Source organism: Lichenostomus cassidix, unplaced genomic scaffold (genome assembly GCF_008360975.1).
Source record: "Lichenostomus cassidix isolate B80296 unplaced genomic scaffold, HeHo_3.0 HiC_scaffold_612, whole genome shotgun sequence".
Classification (NCBI taxonomy): Eukaryota; Metazoa; Chordata; class Aves; order Passeriformes; family Meliphagidae; genus Lichenostomus; species Lichenostomus cassidix.
In genome coordinates, this window is record NW_028147445.1 from 6,555 (window position 1) to 27,096 (window position 20,542).

At 39.2% G+C, this 20,542-nt stretch overlaps 1 protein-coding gene across 1 annotated transcript; it reads right to left on the reverse strand.

Annotated features, from left to right (window-relative positions):
- Nucleotides 1-7,872: 7,872 nt before the first annotated feature.
- On the reverse strand, nt 7,873-18,080 carry LOC146422803 (neuropeptide Y receptor type 4-2-like). The gene is made up of 2 exons (XM_085045746.1): nt 17,922-18,080; nt 7,873-12,414 (listed from the first exon to the last, which is right to left on the reverse strand). The coding sequence occupies exon 2, from the start codon at nt 12,296-12,298 to the stop codon at nt 11,165-11,167; it is 1,134 nt and encodes a 377-aa protein (XP_084901872.1). The 5' UTR covers nt 12,299-12,414; nt 17,922-18,080; the 3' UTR covers nt 7,873-11,164.
- Nucleotides 18,081-20,542: the final 2,462 nt, after the last annotated feature.

Here is a 20,542-nt window from a genome sequence, read left to right on the forward strand (position 1 = left end):
TACTCTTCAAAATTACTACTAGGAAAAAAGATCTGCAATAATTTGAGGTTTTATTCATTGCTGTTGCTAATTCTATATTTGAGATCAAAGCACATTCTGCTTAATAATAGCTAGTCATATCAGAAATTAAGAATCTGTCTTATCTGAATGTATTTGTGCTTCACATTGTCCACAAGAACCCCACTGCTCCTAGAATCAGTTTTCATGTAGAGATTGTAGGCACTGTATGACCTTTTGCGTAATGTGGATATTGTTGCTGGTATGGCATAAGAGGTCTGAATAAAGTAATTTTATGAACTTTCTTCGTTTGTAGTTTAAACTGTTTTAGTTTTTGTACCATACTGTGCCTTTCTGGTGCATAAATACTTCATACTGGTTTGATAACCTGGTTAATTATCAACATAATTAACCAGCCCACACTCAGTGCTGGCTCCATTAGGTTTTAGAATTAAAGGGTGCTCACAGAGCTTACTCTTCCAAATTTTTTTCCAGATCTGGAGAAAGTTGTAAGGTTTCATAATTGGACTTCCCCAAATGAAACTGCACCTCGAAGAACAGATCTCTAGTGCGTTTGCTTTCTAACTACCTTAATCCTGTGGGTAATTACACTGATGCAAAGAACAAACATTAGGTAACCAGAATAATAGCATTCTATACCCAGTTTGGACTTGGGTACTTTTTTACCCATGCAAAGTAATGAGTATTCTGATTCTTTATTCTTTCCTTGATGAAATTCAAAGAATGCACTGAGATTTTCTTAACAGTAGCTTTAAATTTGGTGATGCACTCTATTGGAAAATTAAATTCTGTTTTATCATGTCAAAATGAAGGAAAGGCTGAGGGTCTGCAAATATTTACACCCCTAGGAAAAAGTTTCACATATTTAGCATCAGAAGATTTTCCACCAAGATTTCTATGATGATGTTCACAGCCAGTTTCTGACTATTCTCCACTGTTTCAGTTGCATAGGGCATTGGATTGATGGAACATAGTTGTCCTGGCTAGTGCAAAGAGTTTAGCATCTAGAATAACCCTTTTCTCAAATACAGACTGTTTATTTAAATTTGTTGAAAAGTGAAAATGGAGGACTTATGAAGTAATAGTCCCTGTTATTTACACATCTGGCATCCTGGAAATCAGCTACTACTAACTACAAGCAATTATGACAGAAATGCCATTTAAGAAAGTTTCTAGCAGTAATGATAATGAAGCAATGAAATAGATTGTCTGGGGATATTGTGGATTCTCCACTACTGGAGGTCTTTAAGAATAGGTTAGGCAAACATCTGTCTGGAATATCAGCACAGACACTTTAGCAGGGTGGTAAAACCATAACAAAGTGCCTTTGCTTAAGGTCACACACTGCCCCAAAAGAAGCAAAAATAGAGGTTGCAGTTCCACAGTACAAAATGGTACCAGCTGCATGGACTCTCTACAGGTCACTGACAATATCTCTACATGCAACAATTTTTCTCTGACATGTAGAATGGTTAAGAAATGACAGTAGCTCCATGGGTACGCACTTCATGTAGTGTGAAGGTTTTTTTACTACACGCTGAAGTCCTTGATCTGCACAGGGATCTAGGAAGGCACAGTACTGCCACGCTGAGGTAACAAAGGAGGATGGTTCTGCTTTCACTTCTCTGCCCTCTCTTTTAAAAAGCAGCCCAGCTTGCTGCCCTGCCTGTCAGACTGAGTACTGCTTCCAGGTCATCCCTTTTATAAAATATGCAAGAGCACATTAACAACAGCAATAATCCAGCAAAGTATTCCTATGAATAATTAAACTGAAACTACAGTTGTCAGAAACACGACCAAGGTACATGTTGTTCATTATTACCTATGCATTTTCTGTTCACCTCCTGGGGTACTCTCTAATTTGACATACCACAGCAGGTTCCCTACTCTCTCCATTTCCAGGCTCACCCCAAAAGAGCCAGCTGATGCACATCATGCACAGACATCATAATGCTGATGAGTGTTCAGTAGAAAAGTGAGGCTGGAAATGCTTTCTGAAAGGCTGAGTGCTTTGCTTCAGTGCAGGAGGGGACATGTCCCTTTGTGCTGCAAACTACAGCCATAAATTTTCTTTTGGGAGCAAGATAAATCTTTTGGGTTTTTCTCCTGCTCAATACAAACCTTAAGAAGGCAAATCAGGGTGGGTAAATCAGGCTCTGGGCTGGGAGGAGTCCCACTCTACTGCCAACAGAAAGTGCCTAAGCAAAGTTCAGTCTCACTAAGCTGGAAGGGCTGTGTAGTTTTACAGAGTGTAGGTAGTATAGACAGTATAGTATTAGAGTCATTGCCTCACATTTCTGCTCCTGCACCACTGCTCCTTCCCTCAGCCATCTTGTATTCACTTAAGCTCGGGGGGTATCAGGTTAATAGGGTGATGAAAATTAAACTTCTTCATTTAAAGCTGGTCAGTTTTAACAGATCATTTTCCACCCACCTAAGATCATAACAAATATTTGCTCCATCAAAAGTGGGAATGCATGTAAAGACCCACTGGCGAAAAGGTGCAGGAAGAACCAAAACACCTTTAAAATTTGTAAAGTTACAGCATTTTCCTCCTTTGATTCATTCCAAAACTTCTAGTTATTATCCTTTATGCCCCATATATCTGCTTTCTGTATGTTTTTTAATCACTAATCAAACTGCCTCAGTCAAATGCCTGTAATTCAGACTCATTGCATCAGACTAAGAAGTTTAGTTAATCTCAACTTCACTGAAATCTCACGGAAGTCATTGCAATCATAAAAATGATGTGAAAGAGGAATTAAGCTCTGTCCCAAACTACTGATTTATTTACTGTGTACAAACTTCAAGGCATTTATTATTTATAGATACAGAGGTGGAAAATATCCACTTTCTGTTTATTTTTGGGGAAATTGGGATCATGTTGTTATTTGCTTGGTCAAATATAATCTGTGCTTGCACTCATCAAATAATACAAGAGCGATAATTTAGAAGTTTTTTCTCTAAGTTTATTTAACATGAAGAGGCTCATTCTCTTTGACCAGTGCTTCGCAAGCACTTTCACTAATCTTATCTGATACCGTTGATTTAATTGAGAAAAGTCACTCTAAAGTAACGACATTTTTCTTGCATGCTTTTGTAAAGAAACACAAATAATGTAATTAAGACTATGCAAAGCAAAGGAAAAACAACAACAAAATCACCACAAAAGCAAAACCAGCAAAAAAATTTTGAATGCTCAGCCAGAACAAAGACATGTGCATGTCTGCAATAAAAAATTGACAGAGTTAACATACAGGTAGGTGACCTGCAGATGATCTAATTTTTTTTAAAAATTACATTATGAGGGACCAAGGTGGGAAGAAATAAAGGAAGGAGGGTCAGAAAGAATGAGGAGGGTGTTCTTACTCCCAAAGGATTATTCATAACACCACTTTTATCTCAGTCATTTTTTAAGATTTCTAGTTAAAAATGGGTCATGGGCTTAGTGGAACATGACTGAAGAGGATGTAAAAGGTACTGAAATCGATTTCTGTGTCATCAGTACTACAAATAAGAAAAAAATCACCTTCATTTAAAGTGTTTGCAGCAAATTATGATATAAACCAGGAAAAAACTTTATGGACTCAGTGGGCAATGGATCAAACCTCTAAACTTGAAGCCACTGGCAGCTCTCTGACTTTACTCATCAGCAAAGTTATGTCTTTTGAATCCTCAGAGTTAATGTCAACAGTGGTTGCTGCTGAGCTGTCACCTGTACATGCCAGTAGCCCTTCTTGGAGGGAGAAGAAAGAGCTCCTACTTAGATTAGATTAAAGATACCATGAAAAAGGAATTCGTATGAACAGCTTCAAGATACACAGGCCTTTTTCTGCCTTTGTAAACTACAGGACTTTTGAATGGCATTAGACAGTTGAATAGTGAGCCAGAACACAGACATACTGGTTTTCCTTTTGTGCGAATGCCTAAGAAAAGGCTTTTCCCATCAAAACAGAACCACAAGAAAAAATGTAGAGTAGTTTGTGTGTTATCTATAAATATAAGATTTGTCCTCCCATCTTCAATATGTTAGGAAAAAGGAAATGTGACCATTTTGTGAACACAGAGTAAAGATGCCAACATGATTCTTCTCAGTTAGAAAACATCTTTTTGTTATAATATGGGACTAAGGCCTGCAGTCTAACCCACTGAAATACAGGGTACAGCTGTCATCAAGGGACTGCAGGAAAAGAACAGCATGAAGATATTCTCTGACCTAAAGTAGGTCTTGAATGATAGGAAACAAGGAAAGTCCTTTAAACATCTTATTGTGTTTAGTCTTTGCAATTAATCTCCCCAGAATCATGTCTGGTTATTGCAAAAAATGGTAATTATGCACAAGCTAGGTGGAAAGAATAATTTAGCTATGTTTAAAAGAAAAATCAGTGAATTATTCAAATTTAAAACTTTGCTTTTATTTTGATTCCATTTCCAAGAATAGAAATAATATAATATAAAAAAACCTTATTTTTTTAAATAATAAGAAGACTCCAAGAGTAAACATACTTTGTTGATCAGGTTAGGGCAAGAGTGGAAATCACAGAATGTGATAATCCCACTCTTTTTATTTATTTTTTCTCATTATGGTGTCTTTATTAAGGACAAGATCTTAGTCCTTGTGTACCTGAACAGGCCATGGAAGGGTTAAGGAAATGTCAGTGTTTCTACAATGTACACATATTGTAGTCCTTGGCAGTTTGACATCTTTTCATGCCCTAGGACATATTGTACAGCAGATATACAGCAAAATGTTGCTCCGAACACAGGTAGAACACTTTCTTTTGTTGCAGCCAAGTTATTCCTTGCTTCCTTCCTAAAAATAAGATACTCCTTATTTAGGAGTCTCTGTAAGCAACTCGCCCAGATGCTCAATGCACCTACAATGCCATGAAGGTTTTCCTTGCAATGCATGGAAAATATGTTCATCCTCTTAAGAACCAGCTTTCCTGGACTATTTCTGAGGCAGAGGAACTGTGTTGGCGGTTTGTAGGTTTAACAGAAGGCCTTTTTGTCTGCTCAAGGAGATGAGCTTGCCTGGAGTGAAGCTGTGCATGCCTGTGTGTTGTGTCATATGCCGTGTGGGGCTTCTGCGGTGCCTTGTGGAAACATGGGTTATTATGAAAGGGCATTGCGCAATTTGAGACTGTATGGCTGCATTTCTGATGGATTTCAGCACACGCTGAATTTTAAATGGAAATGGTGGTGTTACACCAGCTTTAAAAACCTTTACCACAGTGCTAGACAGCTTCTGCTATTTTTGTAGCCTGGGAGCCTTCCCAAAACATAGCCCTAGGGGGTACATGTACTTTATGCTCCCGGAGCAGTCTGTGTATTTGGAAGTTTAAACAAAAGTCTCTGCTGGACTCTGTAAATTCCTTTAACATACATGCTGAGAAGACCATAACTTTCCTGTGTTTTTCAGCTCTCTGCTGTGAATGCAGTGTCTTTCAGAAAGTGGTTACATTGGCCATAGGACATCAGAACTTTTCTACAGTCTGTCTTTATATTAAAGAAATATGTGGTGCATGTAATTGCTTTTAGTTATTAAGACAGCCTATCAACCAGATGAGCCAATGCTCATCACCTTACTAAAGGCATGGCATTGGACAAGTGCATTTCACATGCAATCACCTGGTAGAAATGGAATCAAGACAAATATGTATAAATGATGAAGTAGTATTTGCCCACTAGCTCCCAACAGGGAGAATTCATATTCCCATAGACTGGATAAGGGACACAGTAATTCATGGACTGAAGTTAATATATTCAAAGAACACAAATTTTTATCTGTGTTCTTTTTTTAAGAACAAAATTTAAGAACAAAATTTAAGAACAGAATTTAAGAACAAAACCTAGTCCTATTTTAAAGAGTTACAGTGCAAGTTCCATGTTCTCTGTTATCATAACTTTTGACTGACAAAATCCATATTTCTACTGTCAGTTTGCATTTTGTGATATTTCACTAAAAGTACTTATTCATGTTATTATGCCATCATTTTACGTGCATCATGGTTGTTTTGTTTTTGGTTTTTTTAATAATTATATCTTGTAATCTGTGTTACAATTTCTATTGAACAAAGTACTTTCTATCTTATGTGATGAATACTGTAGCGCTGTTTAATTGAGTATTTTTTTACAAAGGGGTGCTAGGGTCTCATCAATTAAAGTTCTATAAAGAAAAAACAACAGACATTTCTGGAACTGAATTTCAACACAGGTTTCCATCATATAATCACTGTGTTCCTACTGGGTTTTGTCTAAGCATTTACTGGAAGGACAACAAAACAATTCTGACTAAGGTCTAATGAGCATTGTCTGGCAGGAAAGGCATAGTACAGAAGTATAAATCTCAGGCTTGTTCTGCTTATGACTTCCTGAGTTCAAAGAAGTGACTTTATAGAGCAAACTGAGAAAGGGAGGGAAGATCACAAAAGCTATGTGGATTTTGATGTTCATACAATGTAAACCCAGATTACACATTGTGCTAAATGACAACAATTTACACTGAAATCAATACTGGTATGAAAATGAGGCCAGTGTTTGGTCTATAAGAAACTTGAAGACAATGGCCTCTAAAAAGAAATGCTGGGTAATCTTGTGAGAAAACACATGGATAAAAGCAAAAGAATCTCTCAAGTGGTCCTCAGGGTATGACATCTTATTTGATAATCATCTCTTACAGACTGCCGGGCCTCAGGTGTGTGTGTGTCCTGTTTGCACAGAGCAAATCCACGGTGCAGACACTGACTGAGGGCTGTCAGTCACCACATTGCTGCCAACCACTGGAGCAGTTTGTGATATACACCACCAGCCCAGGCAGGCAGCAGATGCTGCTGTTGCACTCTTCCTTGTGTGTGCAAGTGTAATAACACAAACCTGGTTATGGCACAATCCGTAGTAATTTCTAGTACCTTGGTTTACTTTCTGTCAGGGCAGGTAACCCAGGTCAGAGAAATTTACCAACACTTTAAAAGTCAAAGCATTTTATGAAGTTCAGTAAAATTTTATTAAATGTCCCACCTTGGTTTTCATTCCAGCAGTGTCAGTTACTTTCTGGCTGTGGCTCTGGTCAGGGTTCAGGACAGTGTGCCACACAAGGCCCAGCTTCCTGTGCAATCTGAAAAGTCTGTGAAGATTATGTGAGTCCTGGCATTATAACATTCCAATGTTCCATGTTGAATTTTTGATGTTTGCCTGTCCTCCTTTGTTGACTGCACTGCACCATTGTCCTTAGAAATAATGTGTCAAATTATTAATCTTTCACATACCAATGGCTCTTACCACACAATGCACTTGTTTTCTCTTGATAAACACTAGCTGAAGACGAAATCTTACATATTTTATACTATGAAGACTATTACACCATTTTACAGAAGCAGGCACAGTGAAGTGACACAAACAATATTATTTTATTTGTTGTTACAACACTCCCTATAGCATGCTAATTATATCACAGAAATAAATTGTTCTCTTGCTCTGAAAACCTTACTGTCTTCATATAATGTGCCACAAAGGCAAGATTATGAAAACTTTTTTTTAAAAAGCAGTGTAAGGTCTTAAAATTGTATGAACTTACAATTTGCACAACTTCTGCCTATTTCTCCAATGTTGCTTTTGCGACTCAGTAGCACAACTTTAAAGAGTATATCCAAAACTATCACTGTATACAATGAACATAAAAATGCTCATTACTTTGTACATATGAACAGTATCTGTTATATACAAATGGATAAGAAGTATGTGAGCTATTTCTGTTCTGTTACCTTCTGCTGGGACCAAAGAAACCTAGCCTCCCTTGGTTGCATAAAGCCTCAAAGTGCCAAATAAAATGGCTCTTTCAACCACGCAGGCACAATTGCACCCAGCCTTGAAACTCTGCCTTCAAAGGGAGCAGAGAGCAGTTGCTATAGCAGTTCTTAAAAACCAACAGGGTGATATCCTCTACTGCATTTGTGCACAGTAGCATAAGCCTCGGTGTATGCATAGAATGAAGAAGTGGTACAGGCACCTTTCCTGTGACAGCTGCTTGTGCCAGTGGATGTCTAGTGTGTAAATAAAGACAGGGCTTTCACATGGCATTCAGTCCTTTGGTACCTGGATATATTTATTTTTCTGCGTTTACTTTAAAGTTTATTTAGTTACTTAGGAAATTTTAGAAGTTGAAAAACATGTATCTCAGGATGGTATGTAAGTAGATGGATAGACTGCAGCTGGTTGGGAGTTCTGAGGATCTGCATTTTTGCAGTTAGATGTATGGGTGCAGTTTGGTGCCTTTTAATGTTAAAATCCTGTAGTTTATCCAGTCCAAAGTCAGTTAGCAATAAACAGTAGTTGACTCCAAACTTGACACTTCCCTTAAACATAAGAAGAAGATAACATCCGTTTGTATTTGTCTGAGTTAGTGTAAAGTTGGATCTGCTTGTTTTATGTATTTACTTGTGATCATGGAAACAAATGGCCACATGAATTACAGTTAAACAGTGTCAGATCTTGCTGATATTTCTACCCTTTGCAGGAAGAACTCGGATCTGATGCACAATGCCAGTGCATAGTTCTAGTAGCAGGTCTCTGAGATACTGTGTTTAACCATAAGTTTTCGTATAGAACTAGTGACAAAGACATATTCATGGAAGTACAAATGCTAAAGATAATTGTGTTTCCATTTAAGACACTGGTGCTTGAAAAGTTATATACTTAAGACCATATATCAGGTCATTTTCTGTGTTTGTGTTTAGCAGAATATTCTTACAATAGCTTGACACACAGCTAGTGAAATGCTGCAATTTTAACAAGTGCAGAAAATAGGCAGAATTACTCAGTTACTTAAATTGATTTTGAATACAAAACAGTGATGATGTTGAAACAATATTTAAGCCCTGAAGTAATATACCACAGTTTTGATATAACTCAGGCTGATTAGGTGGAGCTTCTGTATTTTGTGCTACTCAGCATCACATGGTGGTTTAGGCTACGGTAGCAAATTTCAAGATGCATCTAAGGTAAAATGAGAGTCCTCTTGTTCTGTGTTTCCAGTAGACTCAATGTCCAGTCTAGAAATCACATTGCATGCGAACGAATCAAGAGAAACAACTCATCATAGCATGGCAAGTAACAAAGAAAAGAAAGCAGAAGTCCATTTGAAAAAAGCAAAAATATCTTGCCACATAGTTGAGGAAGATACAAAAGGTAATCACACACAAACTCTCTTACTAAGATATACAGGTTCTGGCCAGAATTAGAGGGGTTGATGCAGGGCTGCATCAAAAAAGCTTCTGCCTTAAGATTCTGCACATAAGAATTCAAGGCCAAATTTCAAGTTTTACCACTGAAATGTGTGCACCCAGCTCATGGCAAGGGGTTAACTTCTATTTCTGCCAGCTGGGGATAAGCTCTCATACTTACTGATAGCTCTTGCTGCCTTATAGCAGAGGGTTTAGCTCTTTTCCTCAGATACTCTGTTCAGCATCATTCAGTTCACAGCATGGGAAGAAGTCTTTTTTCCTCACCTAACTTTATGCCAATTTGTCTAATCAGAAAGCTGCCAGCTAAGGAACTTCTTTTCATAACTGCACACTGGATATTTTCAACTCAGTGCAAACTTACTGACTGCAACAAGTAACCACCCCTTATCATAGCACAATTCGTGTTGGAAATTACCTCAGGTGACCACCTAGTCCAGTCTTCTCCTCAGGTTAGTTTAGCAAATCAGGACAGAATATTTCATTATCATTGAACTGGTTGGTCTCCTTTTTGCAGTTGCTACCTGTTTGGTTTTTTTTAATCTGTACCTCAGTATGGCCTTCTCAGGCATGCCTTGGTTTCTTAGTAGTCACTGAGCAATTTCTCTGGCTCCAGACATTGATGTGAGTTTATAGTTTGTAGGTTTCATGAACAAAGGCTACAAACAGCACAGATGTGAAAAAATATGACCCTCATTTTAGCAGAGCAATTGACAGTACTACCTATTTACATGTGGCTTGGCTTCAGCCTGACCTGGATTCCACCTGTGTATTTTCATTGACCTTCCACTGATTTGTTGGAATTTCAGCTTCACCTGTCTTGCTGATGCTAGTGTGTGGGACTGATACCTGACATCTGGTTTTATTTTTTAGGAAAACTGAAATCCTCCATGCAAATTCTTATTTCCTGGGAAGTGTATCCACTCTAGAAACACATGATTTTCACAAACAGGTTTTCATGCTTATTTAAGTGACCTTCTGAATTAGACACTTTGCAATTAAAGTACCAAGGAGGTGCTGAAGCAGAATGACATGTTGCAACCAAGTCCTGGAACAACTCCTGTAATCCAGCCCTTTGTACCGCCATGGCATAAAGTTTTAGCATTGCAGAGCTTTGTGACTGACAGCAGCAGGAACTACAAATTCAACCAGATTCATTTCCATGTTGATCTACAACTGTTTTTCGTGTGCTTAAAAATAGTTCTCAGTATCATCACAATGCATTTTGAGTTTAATTCACTGAATAACATTTTCATTTGCTGCCATCCCTCATAAGTGACTGTCTTTACATACCAGGGTCATTGTTCTGTGTCCCTGCTTGTTGATGCAATGACTATTCTCAAACCTGTGGCAGAGAGTGAAGTTTCATAGAAACATGCAGTTGTTTTGTGTGAAAATCTGCTGAAAGATTACTGTCATTTGATGGGCTGTGAGAGTTGGTAAAGGAAAAAATTTAGATATTTCCATATCTCTTCCATATCTGTTCCACTATTGTGTCAGCTGTGCATAAAAATCTTACTAATACTGAAAAACTGAGACAGTCTTCAACACAATTTCTGGCAGCCTGCAGTGCTGAAACTGGAAATCCAGCTGGTTTTCTACTACAGCCATAGTAGAGATTTGAGCTTTGCTGATGAACCCCATGTCAGCCACAGCTTAGTTACTCATCTTAGAGCAGCTGCTCATACATCAGCCTGGCCTCCTCAGTGTCCGTAACACCTCAATGACATGAAAAACTTGTGTACCAAAGCAGCAAATGTAAACATTCATGACATTACTTTGCCTGTTCTTCCAAAAATCAGGTAGTCATGGCTTCCTGTTCACATCCCAGCTATGGCATCACCAGTTGCTTTCTATACCCATAGGTATGTGGTATCAGTGCATCCCTCTGAAATGTTTTCTGCTTGTTAGATAGAATTGTGTCTGCAGTTCAACATCAGTGAGCCCTTGGAAATTTCAGTCTGCATGGTGGATAAAGGCAAATGATCATATTCTTCCATCGAGGCAGTTACTGAATTATGTTGGCAGCTCAGAATAAGTGACTTCACTTCTTTTTTGAAGTTGCTGTTTAGGAAACCATAGATAACAGGGTTGACACAGGTAGAAGCCATAGCTACCAGGTGGCACAATGAGAAGATCAGGTTGTGGTGGCAAGGGGAAATGATTTTGTAATTCCAATCCACGATGGTGTTGAAAACATGCAGTGGTAGCCAGCAAACAGCAAAAGCAGCAACCATGGATGCTAACAAAATGTTTATCCTTCTCAACTGGACTGCTCGGTTGCTGTACTCACTCTTCTCAAACATGTCCTTTCTCTTCTGCAGGCGTAAGTAGATGCGCAGGTAGCAAAGGATAATGAAGAACAGCGGGATGCAATATTGCAAGAGCAGTAAAGTGGTAGTGTAGATAAGTTTGTGCTGCTCTGAAGGCCACGAGTTGATACATATGGCCTTATCAGTGGAAGAATTCATGAAGTGTGAGAGCTGCTCATACAGATCACTAGACAAAATGGATGTGGTCAAAAAGGGAAGGGACATGAGACATGCTAAAATCCAAATTACTCCAATTCCTAGATAGGCTTGGGAGGTATTTGGCCTCCAGCCAGTTGGGTTTATGATGAGCTGGTGTCTTTCCAGAGCAATAAGGACAAGGGAAAGGATTGACACTGTCACGGTTGTGCATTGAGTGAAAGAGGTCATTTTGCACATGACTTCTCCAAATATCCAGTAGTCCATCATGGTATAAACAACGGTGAAAGGCAGGCAGACAAGACACATAAACAAGTCTGAAATTATTAAGTTGGAAATTAGGATATTAGTGACATTGGCCTTTTCCTTCTGTCTGGCAATGACAGCAATCAGACAGATGTTTCCCACAATGCCCAGAACAGTCTCCAAGCTGTAAGAGGTGGCCAGAAAGACAGTCAGATCGGTGATGTTCATGCACTGATTAGAAATGTTCATAGGAAAGCTTCGGCTTGAGCTCCAGTTCTTGCTGTTCAGGAAATGAAAACCATCATTAACAGCCCTTGTCTTATTCATCCTGAATCCTAAAATATTTATCCAAAAGGGTGGCAGTCAAACACAGTCTGAGTCTTCTGGAGCCAGCCTAAAAGCGTTTTATCTCTTCTGTCTGGCTGTGGAAGGTCTGAGTATATCTGCAAAGGAAAGGAAAAGAAAAAATATGTTTAGTTATGCTGAAAGAAATTAGTCAAAATGGTAAGGAGGGAGACAGGGAAGTAAATGCCAGGGATTCTGTGTATATTCTGCAGCTCCCTCTTATATAGTTTATTAGATCATAAAATGGAGCCCTTTGCTACACTGTGGTATGAAAGTCTGTGCAACTCAATTGAATTATGACCATGTTTATTCATTGTGAGGTTGTCCCATGGATTTAAGAACATCTTAACTTCATTATTTAACTCAGTGCAGTATCTTGAACATCACTAATGCAGTAGAGTCATGATACAAGAAAATTGGACCAAAACCCACCCAGAGGTAAAAATTGTGTGCAATCCTGGTTTTGCAAGGTTCTGATCCAAAACTGGGCAAGGGAAATTGTGAGGCTGCATTTACCTTCAGCTGAGCTAAACGTCAATGTGAAAAGCAGGGCATATTAGGTGCCTGAAGCCAACATTAAAATATCTTATGTGAGGTAATCTGTGAAATGCATTTGTGATTTCAGCCAGAACTCACATTTGTGTGAGACAATCACCATGCAAAAATTCAGGCTCATTCTCTGGAGGGATATCATGGGACAATTTTTAAAAAGTCTAAAATAATTCTAAATAATTTCAACATTTTCCAGCTTCTACACAGCTGGGATAGGTCATGGGAACTGCAGTCCAAATTTCTTGCTTCCTTATTCTGGATGAACTCCAGTGCCCATGAAGCACTGATATCTCCCCTAACATGACCATGACAGGGTTTATCAGAAATACAGTCCAGCTCCCTGATTTTGGCTTTAAGAGTGAGTGATTTTGATAATGTCTTTTAATTTATTCTGGGAAGATCTTTATTGGTTCTCCCTCAGCATAATTTTGCCTTTCTTTTACATGCTTGTAGTAAAAGTGTCTTCTATCTGCTAGCTAGTGTTCCTGCACAGACAGATAGGTCTGCTTCCTGATCACTGCTACAAGCCATGAGCTGGGACTTGCAGTGGGGTTGAGGGAGCTGCACCCAAGGAGTTAATTGGTGCTGCATACTTTCAGAAATCTCAGTCACAGGACTGCCTGGACTCTCCCAGATGACTCCTGTGAGCCATAGCAAAGGCTACTTTATAATCCTGACCCTGGAGTCTAAATCCTCTGTGTCCAGGAATCAAAGGAAAAAAAATCTGACTCTGCTGGGAGTTCTCATCAGGCCAGAGGCAGTTTCATGCTGTACAAAGGCTTGTAGGATGAAAAGTAAATAAATACTTGGGGAATGACACTATTTAACCACTGCATGACCCTTTCCTCAATGATAAAATGTCACTCAAATATGTGGGGCGGTGAAAAATGTCTGAGCTTCAGAAAAAACAACTGATCAAGGTATGAATACATTAATAACTTGGTATAGGGAGCTGATCACTTCATTTGAATAGCATTTATTGCTGAACAACTGCATGCCTAAAGATAACTAGTACTGTACAAAAAAGCACCCCCTATCCTACATCTTTTTCTTTGCCTTGTCTTTCCCATTATGAATTTTATTGTTTCTAGAGATGTTGCCTCTCAGGAACTAAAGAAAGCAGTAGTATGTAGTAAATAAAAAGATGCTTTGGGGTCATCGTTCTGCTGGATCAGCAAAAAGAAAAAAAGAATACAGCAAATTATTTTGTTATTTTGCTAGACCTGTTGATTTATCTATCTCTCTGTCATCTATCCATATCCATCTGAGGCAGTCAAGACAGTCACACAAGCAAAATACAGCAGCCTTTTCTTTCTCACAGTCTTTAATTTCCTCAGTAGTTTGAATCTTAATTAAAGAGGGGCAAAGAAATTTTTCCACATTGAGGATATAGGTGTAACTCCTGTCCACTCACTTTTGTGTAGTTGCCCAATCCATGTGAACAGATTGGTTCATTTTCTGAAAGAAAAAGAAGTGGCAATGGTGACTTACGGATTCCATGTTCCCACATGGGGAGGATATGGTGGCCTGTTTCACTGTGAAAATGGATATACAGTCAAAACCCATCAGCCAGCCCCATAATTTTTAATGATTGCTGGCCAGTGAAGATGCTGCAAGTGAAACAGAGCAAAGGATCAGCAGCCTGCAATATTATTTTCGTACCAGTCGGAAGAGATAAATCTTGGCATTTGGACAGGACAAATAGATTCTGCTGTAAACAAAACACATGAGCATTTTACTATGATCCCAGCCTCACGTCCTTAGCTACAGTATCCTCAACAACAAACACATGGTTCTCTTTTGTTGCTTGAAAAATACAAAAATATGTGCAGTTATTACAAACATCTGTGTCCCACAGACTAAGCCCTCTCAAGGGTCCCAGATACTTTCGGACATTTTGAGGCATCCGTGAAAACTAATAATGTTGAAGCCAAAAAAAAAAAAAAAAAGTAAAGTGGTGGAGCCACCTGAAAAGCAGAAGCCAGATCCCACAGGTTTACAGGGCACGTTTCCAAGAGAAATACCAAAGACTGAGCATGGCTCTGTGTTTGTCACTGGTGGTAAATGTGGTGGAGATAAAGAGCATTTCTGAAGGCTCTGCAATGTGTATTGTTGGGTTAGGAGCTCCCTCTCTTTTAATACCTTGCATTCTATGGTGTCTCCCACTAGGTGACTGTCAGGCATTTCCTGGGTATTCAGTCTTATCATACTGCCCAGAGGTAAATAAAGAATTATCACCCTCTTATCACAGAGAAGGGGACTGTGAGAAGGAGATGGGACATGAGTTGCCCAGTGTCTCAAGGGAACTTGTGGTACACCATGAGGTGCTTTAAACCACCTGCCAACCTGATGGCTTGGGAAAAGTCAATGCCTAGATCACCTGTGTCAAGAGTGCTCTTTAACTCTTATTCCAGCAACCATAATGTAAAAAGCAGTTATAGAAAAACAGAAAAATAAATATTGCAGTGACCTTATACTTATGCATCCTATTATGGTATCTTTGGATGGCAGATCCTCAAGGATAGTCACTGCCAAATGATGTGTTTGACTTTCAAGGTGTTTGATTGCCATTCAGTTTATTCTAAACCAAGAGCCAGTAATAGCACTGTGTACATATTCTGTTTAGACATTTGAATCAAAGGTTAGCTAATCTATCAAATCACCAGTGCAGTGGGAGCAAGGGTATTAATCCCTTCATTGTACTGAAAGTTTGTTGATTACCCCAGAAAATAGGATTATGGGCTAAGAAAGAACAGCTTTTTTCTCCAGAAAGTGAAGCAATACTTACTTGGCTTGCAGAAGTAAGAAGTATATCTCCCAGATCAGTTCACTGAAGGAGTGAGGGGAAAAGTTTTCGTGTTTGTCTTTTGCTCATTTATTTTCAAAGAAGAAAGAGGAATCCTGTTCAGAACTCTTACTGAGCATCGAGAAAGAGTTCAATAACATAAAAAATTATTTTCATGAGAGTTTCTTCTCTAGTTAATGTAGCATGAGATACCTTCTCTAAAAAGCAAGTGTCACAAAAGTCTGCAGCAAATGAACAGGACACAGAAGGAAGAAGAGAATGAGCTTTCATATTTAATCTTAGTGTAAGTTAAATTCCTCACCTACATATTTTATGGACATTCATCACTCTGCTGTTTGTGCTGGAAGTAAGGAAAAAGAGCAGGCAAAGTTTGAAGGGTTTGTCTTGGTGAACAGCGCAGCTTTCTAAATGAACAAATGTCACTCAGTTTGTCTCAAAAAAAAGAAACCCTTGCCCCAGGGCATTATCCTGTATTTCCCAGAAAAAATTCTTTAAAGGAAAGGGAATTCTGCAGAAATGAGTCAGGGAAGAAAATAAAACTCTCAGTGGGTTCCAAGGAGACTGCTAGACCATAAGTGGCTTCAAGCAGTTAATGCATGACTGCCCTTTTGAGAGACCTCTGGACTTGAAGACATCCTATGAAAACCCCTATAAAGATATTTTTCCTGGAGGCAAGATAAAGCAGGGGTCTGCTACAGATGCTGGGATCTATGTGCCCACTGGAAAAGAGTGGGTCATTTTTACAAAGCTGATTATGACCATCCACTGCCTGTAATCAAATAGCAGTCTCCGTAGTTGTGATGGACAGTGAAAAACAATTTCTACATCAGACATTAATCAAAGAAAAAAACATGTTTGCAGTGTCTGGCTTCATTATCTGGTACTCAGAAGCACTTGCTTATCTACCTCAGAATTTAACTGATTGCTCAAACAAGTGTTGATTCTAGTCCATAAGACATTCTGGGAGAAGCAATTCCTAAAGACATGTGGTGATTTTATCACCTATTTAAAGAGCTACAGCAATTACCAGGAGTAAAGCAGATGTCATCTGTTAGAAACAAAGGAGCAGTGAAAAGGTTCAATAGAATACCAGAATTCATATTGCAGATATTATTGAGGTAGTAGGGACTGACTGACAGTCACTGGCTACCAGTGACATTATCTCAGTAAAATTGCCCTGTTTTACCTTACATACTAAAGAAAGATTAAAAATCACTTGGCTTTATTACAGCTTCATAGGAAAGCAGCACTTACATCCCACAGAAATGTTAAATCCATAAGGGATTTGGTACAGTGAAAATTAATGATGGACACTTCACCTTTTTTTTAACTGTATTGCAAAAATATTGGGAGCAACTATCTTAGGTAATTGAAAAAGCTATAGATTATAAAAATTTCTAGAATCTGCATAATTGGGGTATGGAACGACTAGTGTATACTAATATGCTCTCAGTCTGTAACATTGGGGATGGCATAAATATGCAGGAAAGTGAATTATTTTTCCCCCTCTCACATCTGCATGTTGTCAGAGGGAAACCTTTTAGATTTTATGAACTGAGTTAACCTTCTCTGATCCTGTAGAAAGCAGGGAAGTTTTACAAAAGCATCCACTCCAACTTTCTATTTTCTAGTAAAGTTCATAACAACCTTACCAAAGACATGGAGCCACACATCACAAAGGTAAAATGTGAATAGCAAGTCAGCAGACTGGAGAATGGTAGGCAGTCCCTGATTTCTTAAGAGCAAAGGTCTTTGTGACATGTTTGCTACCCAAGAAGAAAAAAATACATTTTTACAAAGGCGATCTTCACCAAAGGAAGTGGTGAATCCATAAAACATTGCAATGGGCACCTTAGCAGAGAGTCAGTCAGGGTATCCGGAGAGTGATGTGTTGTGTCCTATCTGAAGCTGCATTGGTTGTGTGAGGAACAAGTCTCAGGGACTAGGAGATAAGAAGGGTTTTCCAGTGACCAGAGGCAACCAGGAAGGTTTTTTCTGTCACAGCACAGGTGGCAGGGAGCACACTGAGCTGCAAAGGCCCCCAAGAAGCTGCCATCTCCCTCTTGCACCCCAAAAGGTTGCAAAGCTTTACTCAGTAAACACAAGGGTTGGACATTTCATGACAAGTCAAACTGGCTTAATTTATCAAACATAGTCATCTTCTTTTTTAACAATAACAGGAGATAACTTTGATAAAGAGATGTGGACTTTTGACAGTCTGAAATAGATAATTTAGAAAATTCTTACCAGTTATTGACGGAGAGAATCACTGCTGTTGGTGCACATTTCTATTCTGGAAGAAAGCAGAAATGTTGTAGGAGCGAAGTAAGATCTTCTGAGCTGCAGCAATCCAGGAGAGAAGCTCTGCTGGCCGTTTCTGTAGGTAACTTGGATGGCATCGCTCTCCCTCTCCCCCTCTCTCTCCCGCCCTCTTTCCTTCCCTCCCTTCAGTTTAGCCAATGAATTCCGTTTTACGATTATGGTCTGACTTTGAAGTTCTGGCTCCCTCTGCTGTTGTATAAATATACAAATTCTAGGGATACTTGGGAGGAATAACAACTTCAGAAAAGAGCTGTGAAGTGTCTGAAGCACAGCATGCCCCACACTGCACGAGTGTGATCTCGAGTGGAAACAAAGAGACAAAATACAGACATAGAGCCTAATCCTGTTCTCCTTGCTGAAGCAAGATTTCTGTGGGGCTCCAAAGAGAATTTTGCCTCATACTTATGAGGCCAGTACCAGTTTTCTCAGATTTTCCATTCCATCACGGACAGATGTTGAAATTTTCTTTTAGAAGGGTGCATGCTACAAGTCCTTAGATTGTGAAAGGTGAAGAGGCACACTGTTACTCAGGCAAAGAACTCAGAAATGAAAGAGCATTGAGAAAGTTGAAAATAGAGAGGAAAAAAGGATTTGCAGAAAGTGCCAGATTTCTGGGGGGTTTTTTTCCCCAGGTCTTTCTCATCAAAAACCAAGGTACAAATCAGAGTTGCAAATTTTTCTCTAGCATTGGGAAAATACACGGAATGTTCCCAAGGGCTATACCAGAATAACCTAATTTTGGTCTTTATATAAATATGGTTTTAAACTATGGTCAGCTACATAATTAATCCAGTGACAGATGCAATTCTGGAGCCTTCCTAAAGTTGTGATAAGCAGTCATAGCAAATAGATATTTTCATTTGTAGGCATGTAGTGTGTTAACAGAAATCAAATGTTTCAATATCAAAATAAGTGCAAATTCTTATGAACTAAACTATAAGTAAAAACAGTTTTTCATTTATACTGTATTCTTTCTTTCATTTTTTCTGGTAACACCTATCACAGATGTGACCATCTACTTCAAGAGCTTAGCGGAGAGTTTTTATCATTAGAGAAATAATCCAAGCAGAAGTAGGGATATAGGGTATTTTGGCATTTCTCATGTCTTATGGTGCTGAGAAGCATAGAACTGGAATCTGTATAATGGATGATGTAAGCTCGACAGTTGTCCTCAGTTAATGATTTTTAAATCAGGGGTTGCTTGAGCTGCTTCTTATTTTGTCTTACTTATTTTTTTCCCAGCCTTCATTTCAGAGGCTTTATTTACCAACTAGTTTGAAGCAGCACCCCATATACCAACATTTCTTTTTCACCCAGGGACCTCAGAAGGAGACAAGCTTTCCAGTCTGGCTATGGAAAGGGACATGCAGGCTGAGCTCCGGATGAGAAGGCATCAGCCCACACAGATCTTGAGCTTCTGGCCAGCTTTGCAGGAAGTAGAAAATTCTTCCTATCTTACTGGAGACAGAGAAGCTGAAATTATTTATTTGGCTGGCCTGTTCACTTCTGTTTCTTCCTTAATTTATTTATCATATGTTTATTTGTACTGCTGTTCAAAGCATTAAAGAAAGGGGATGAAAACCATTAGGAAACAGACAGTCTTTTTCCTGTGGGATATTTTGATTTGTGAAGTTGTTCTTCTGTTCCCCTCAGCTGCAGCATTCCTTAGCCAGCCTTGCCTCTACACCTTCCACACATTTAAAGATATATTGTGCCACTTTTATTATCTCAATTCAGATGTTTGGGCAGAGCTTGCAAACTAGCAAATAAACATCTGCCCTCTTCTTAAAGTCAATGGAGAACAGCTGTATCCCTGTTCCTGAAACACTGCTCAGGGCTCTGCTGCCCAGTGATCAGAAAATGACTTAGCTCCCAACATCTTGCTATGTCATCTGGGACTTTCTTCTTGCTGGATATTTAGGATGAACTGCTCTAGCAAGGTTCTGGCCATTTTGGTGAGGTGAATGGGGCTGCATCAGACTACTATTACACACATGTTCTTTCCACATCATATCCAAACTGCAGGGTGAAAATGCTCCCTGTTAATAGGCTGATGTGGGAGCAGCATTTGGGTCATTCCAACCCTGCACACATTTGTGGAGCTGAGATTTACATGCATCAGCAGCCACTGAGTGTAGATGCAATGGGGCTGCAATGGCAAGCAGCAGCTGTCCAGTCTGTAGCATCGAGGGGACAGCTCTGGATCTTCCTTGACATGAGAACAGCAACAGCAAGACAAAGAGGCAGATGCAAATTTCCTCAGGTGGGTCTGGGTTCAGCACCTTGCTAAAGGGAGTTCTGGTACTTGAGCTGGCTGGTTTGTTTCTGGCCATGGTTCGTTTCCCAGTGGGGACTACTGAACATGTGTCTGTAGAGAGTCTCTGTGAGGATCCCAGCCCATTAAGACTTGCAAAATGCAAGAGAACATTTGTATGAGGGTGCATAAGAATGGAAATTCCACATTGGGAAGCACTGTAGTCCTAACTATTGCCAGTCCCATTTGCTGTTGATAGGGAATGGGGTACAGAAACTGTAGCTGGCATGGC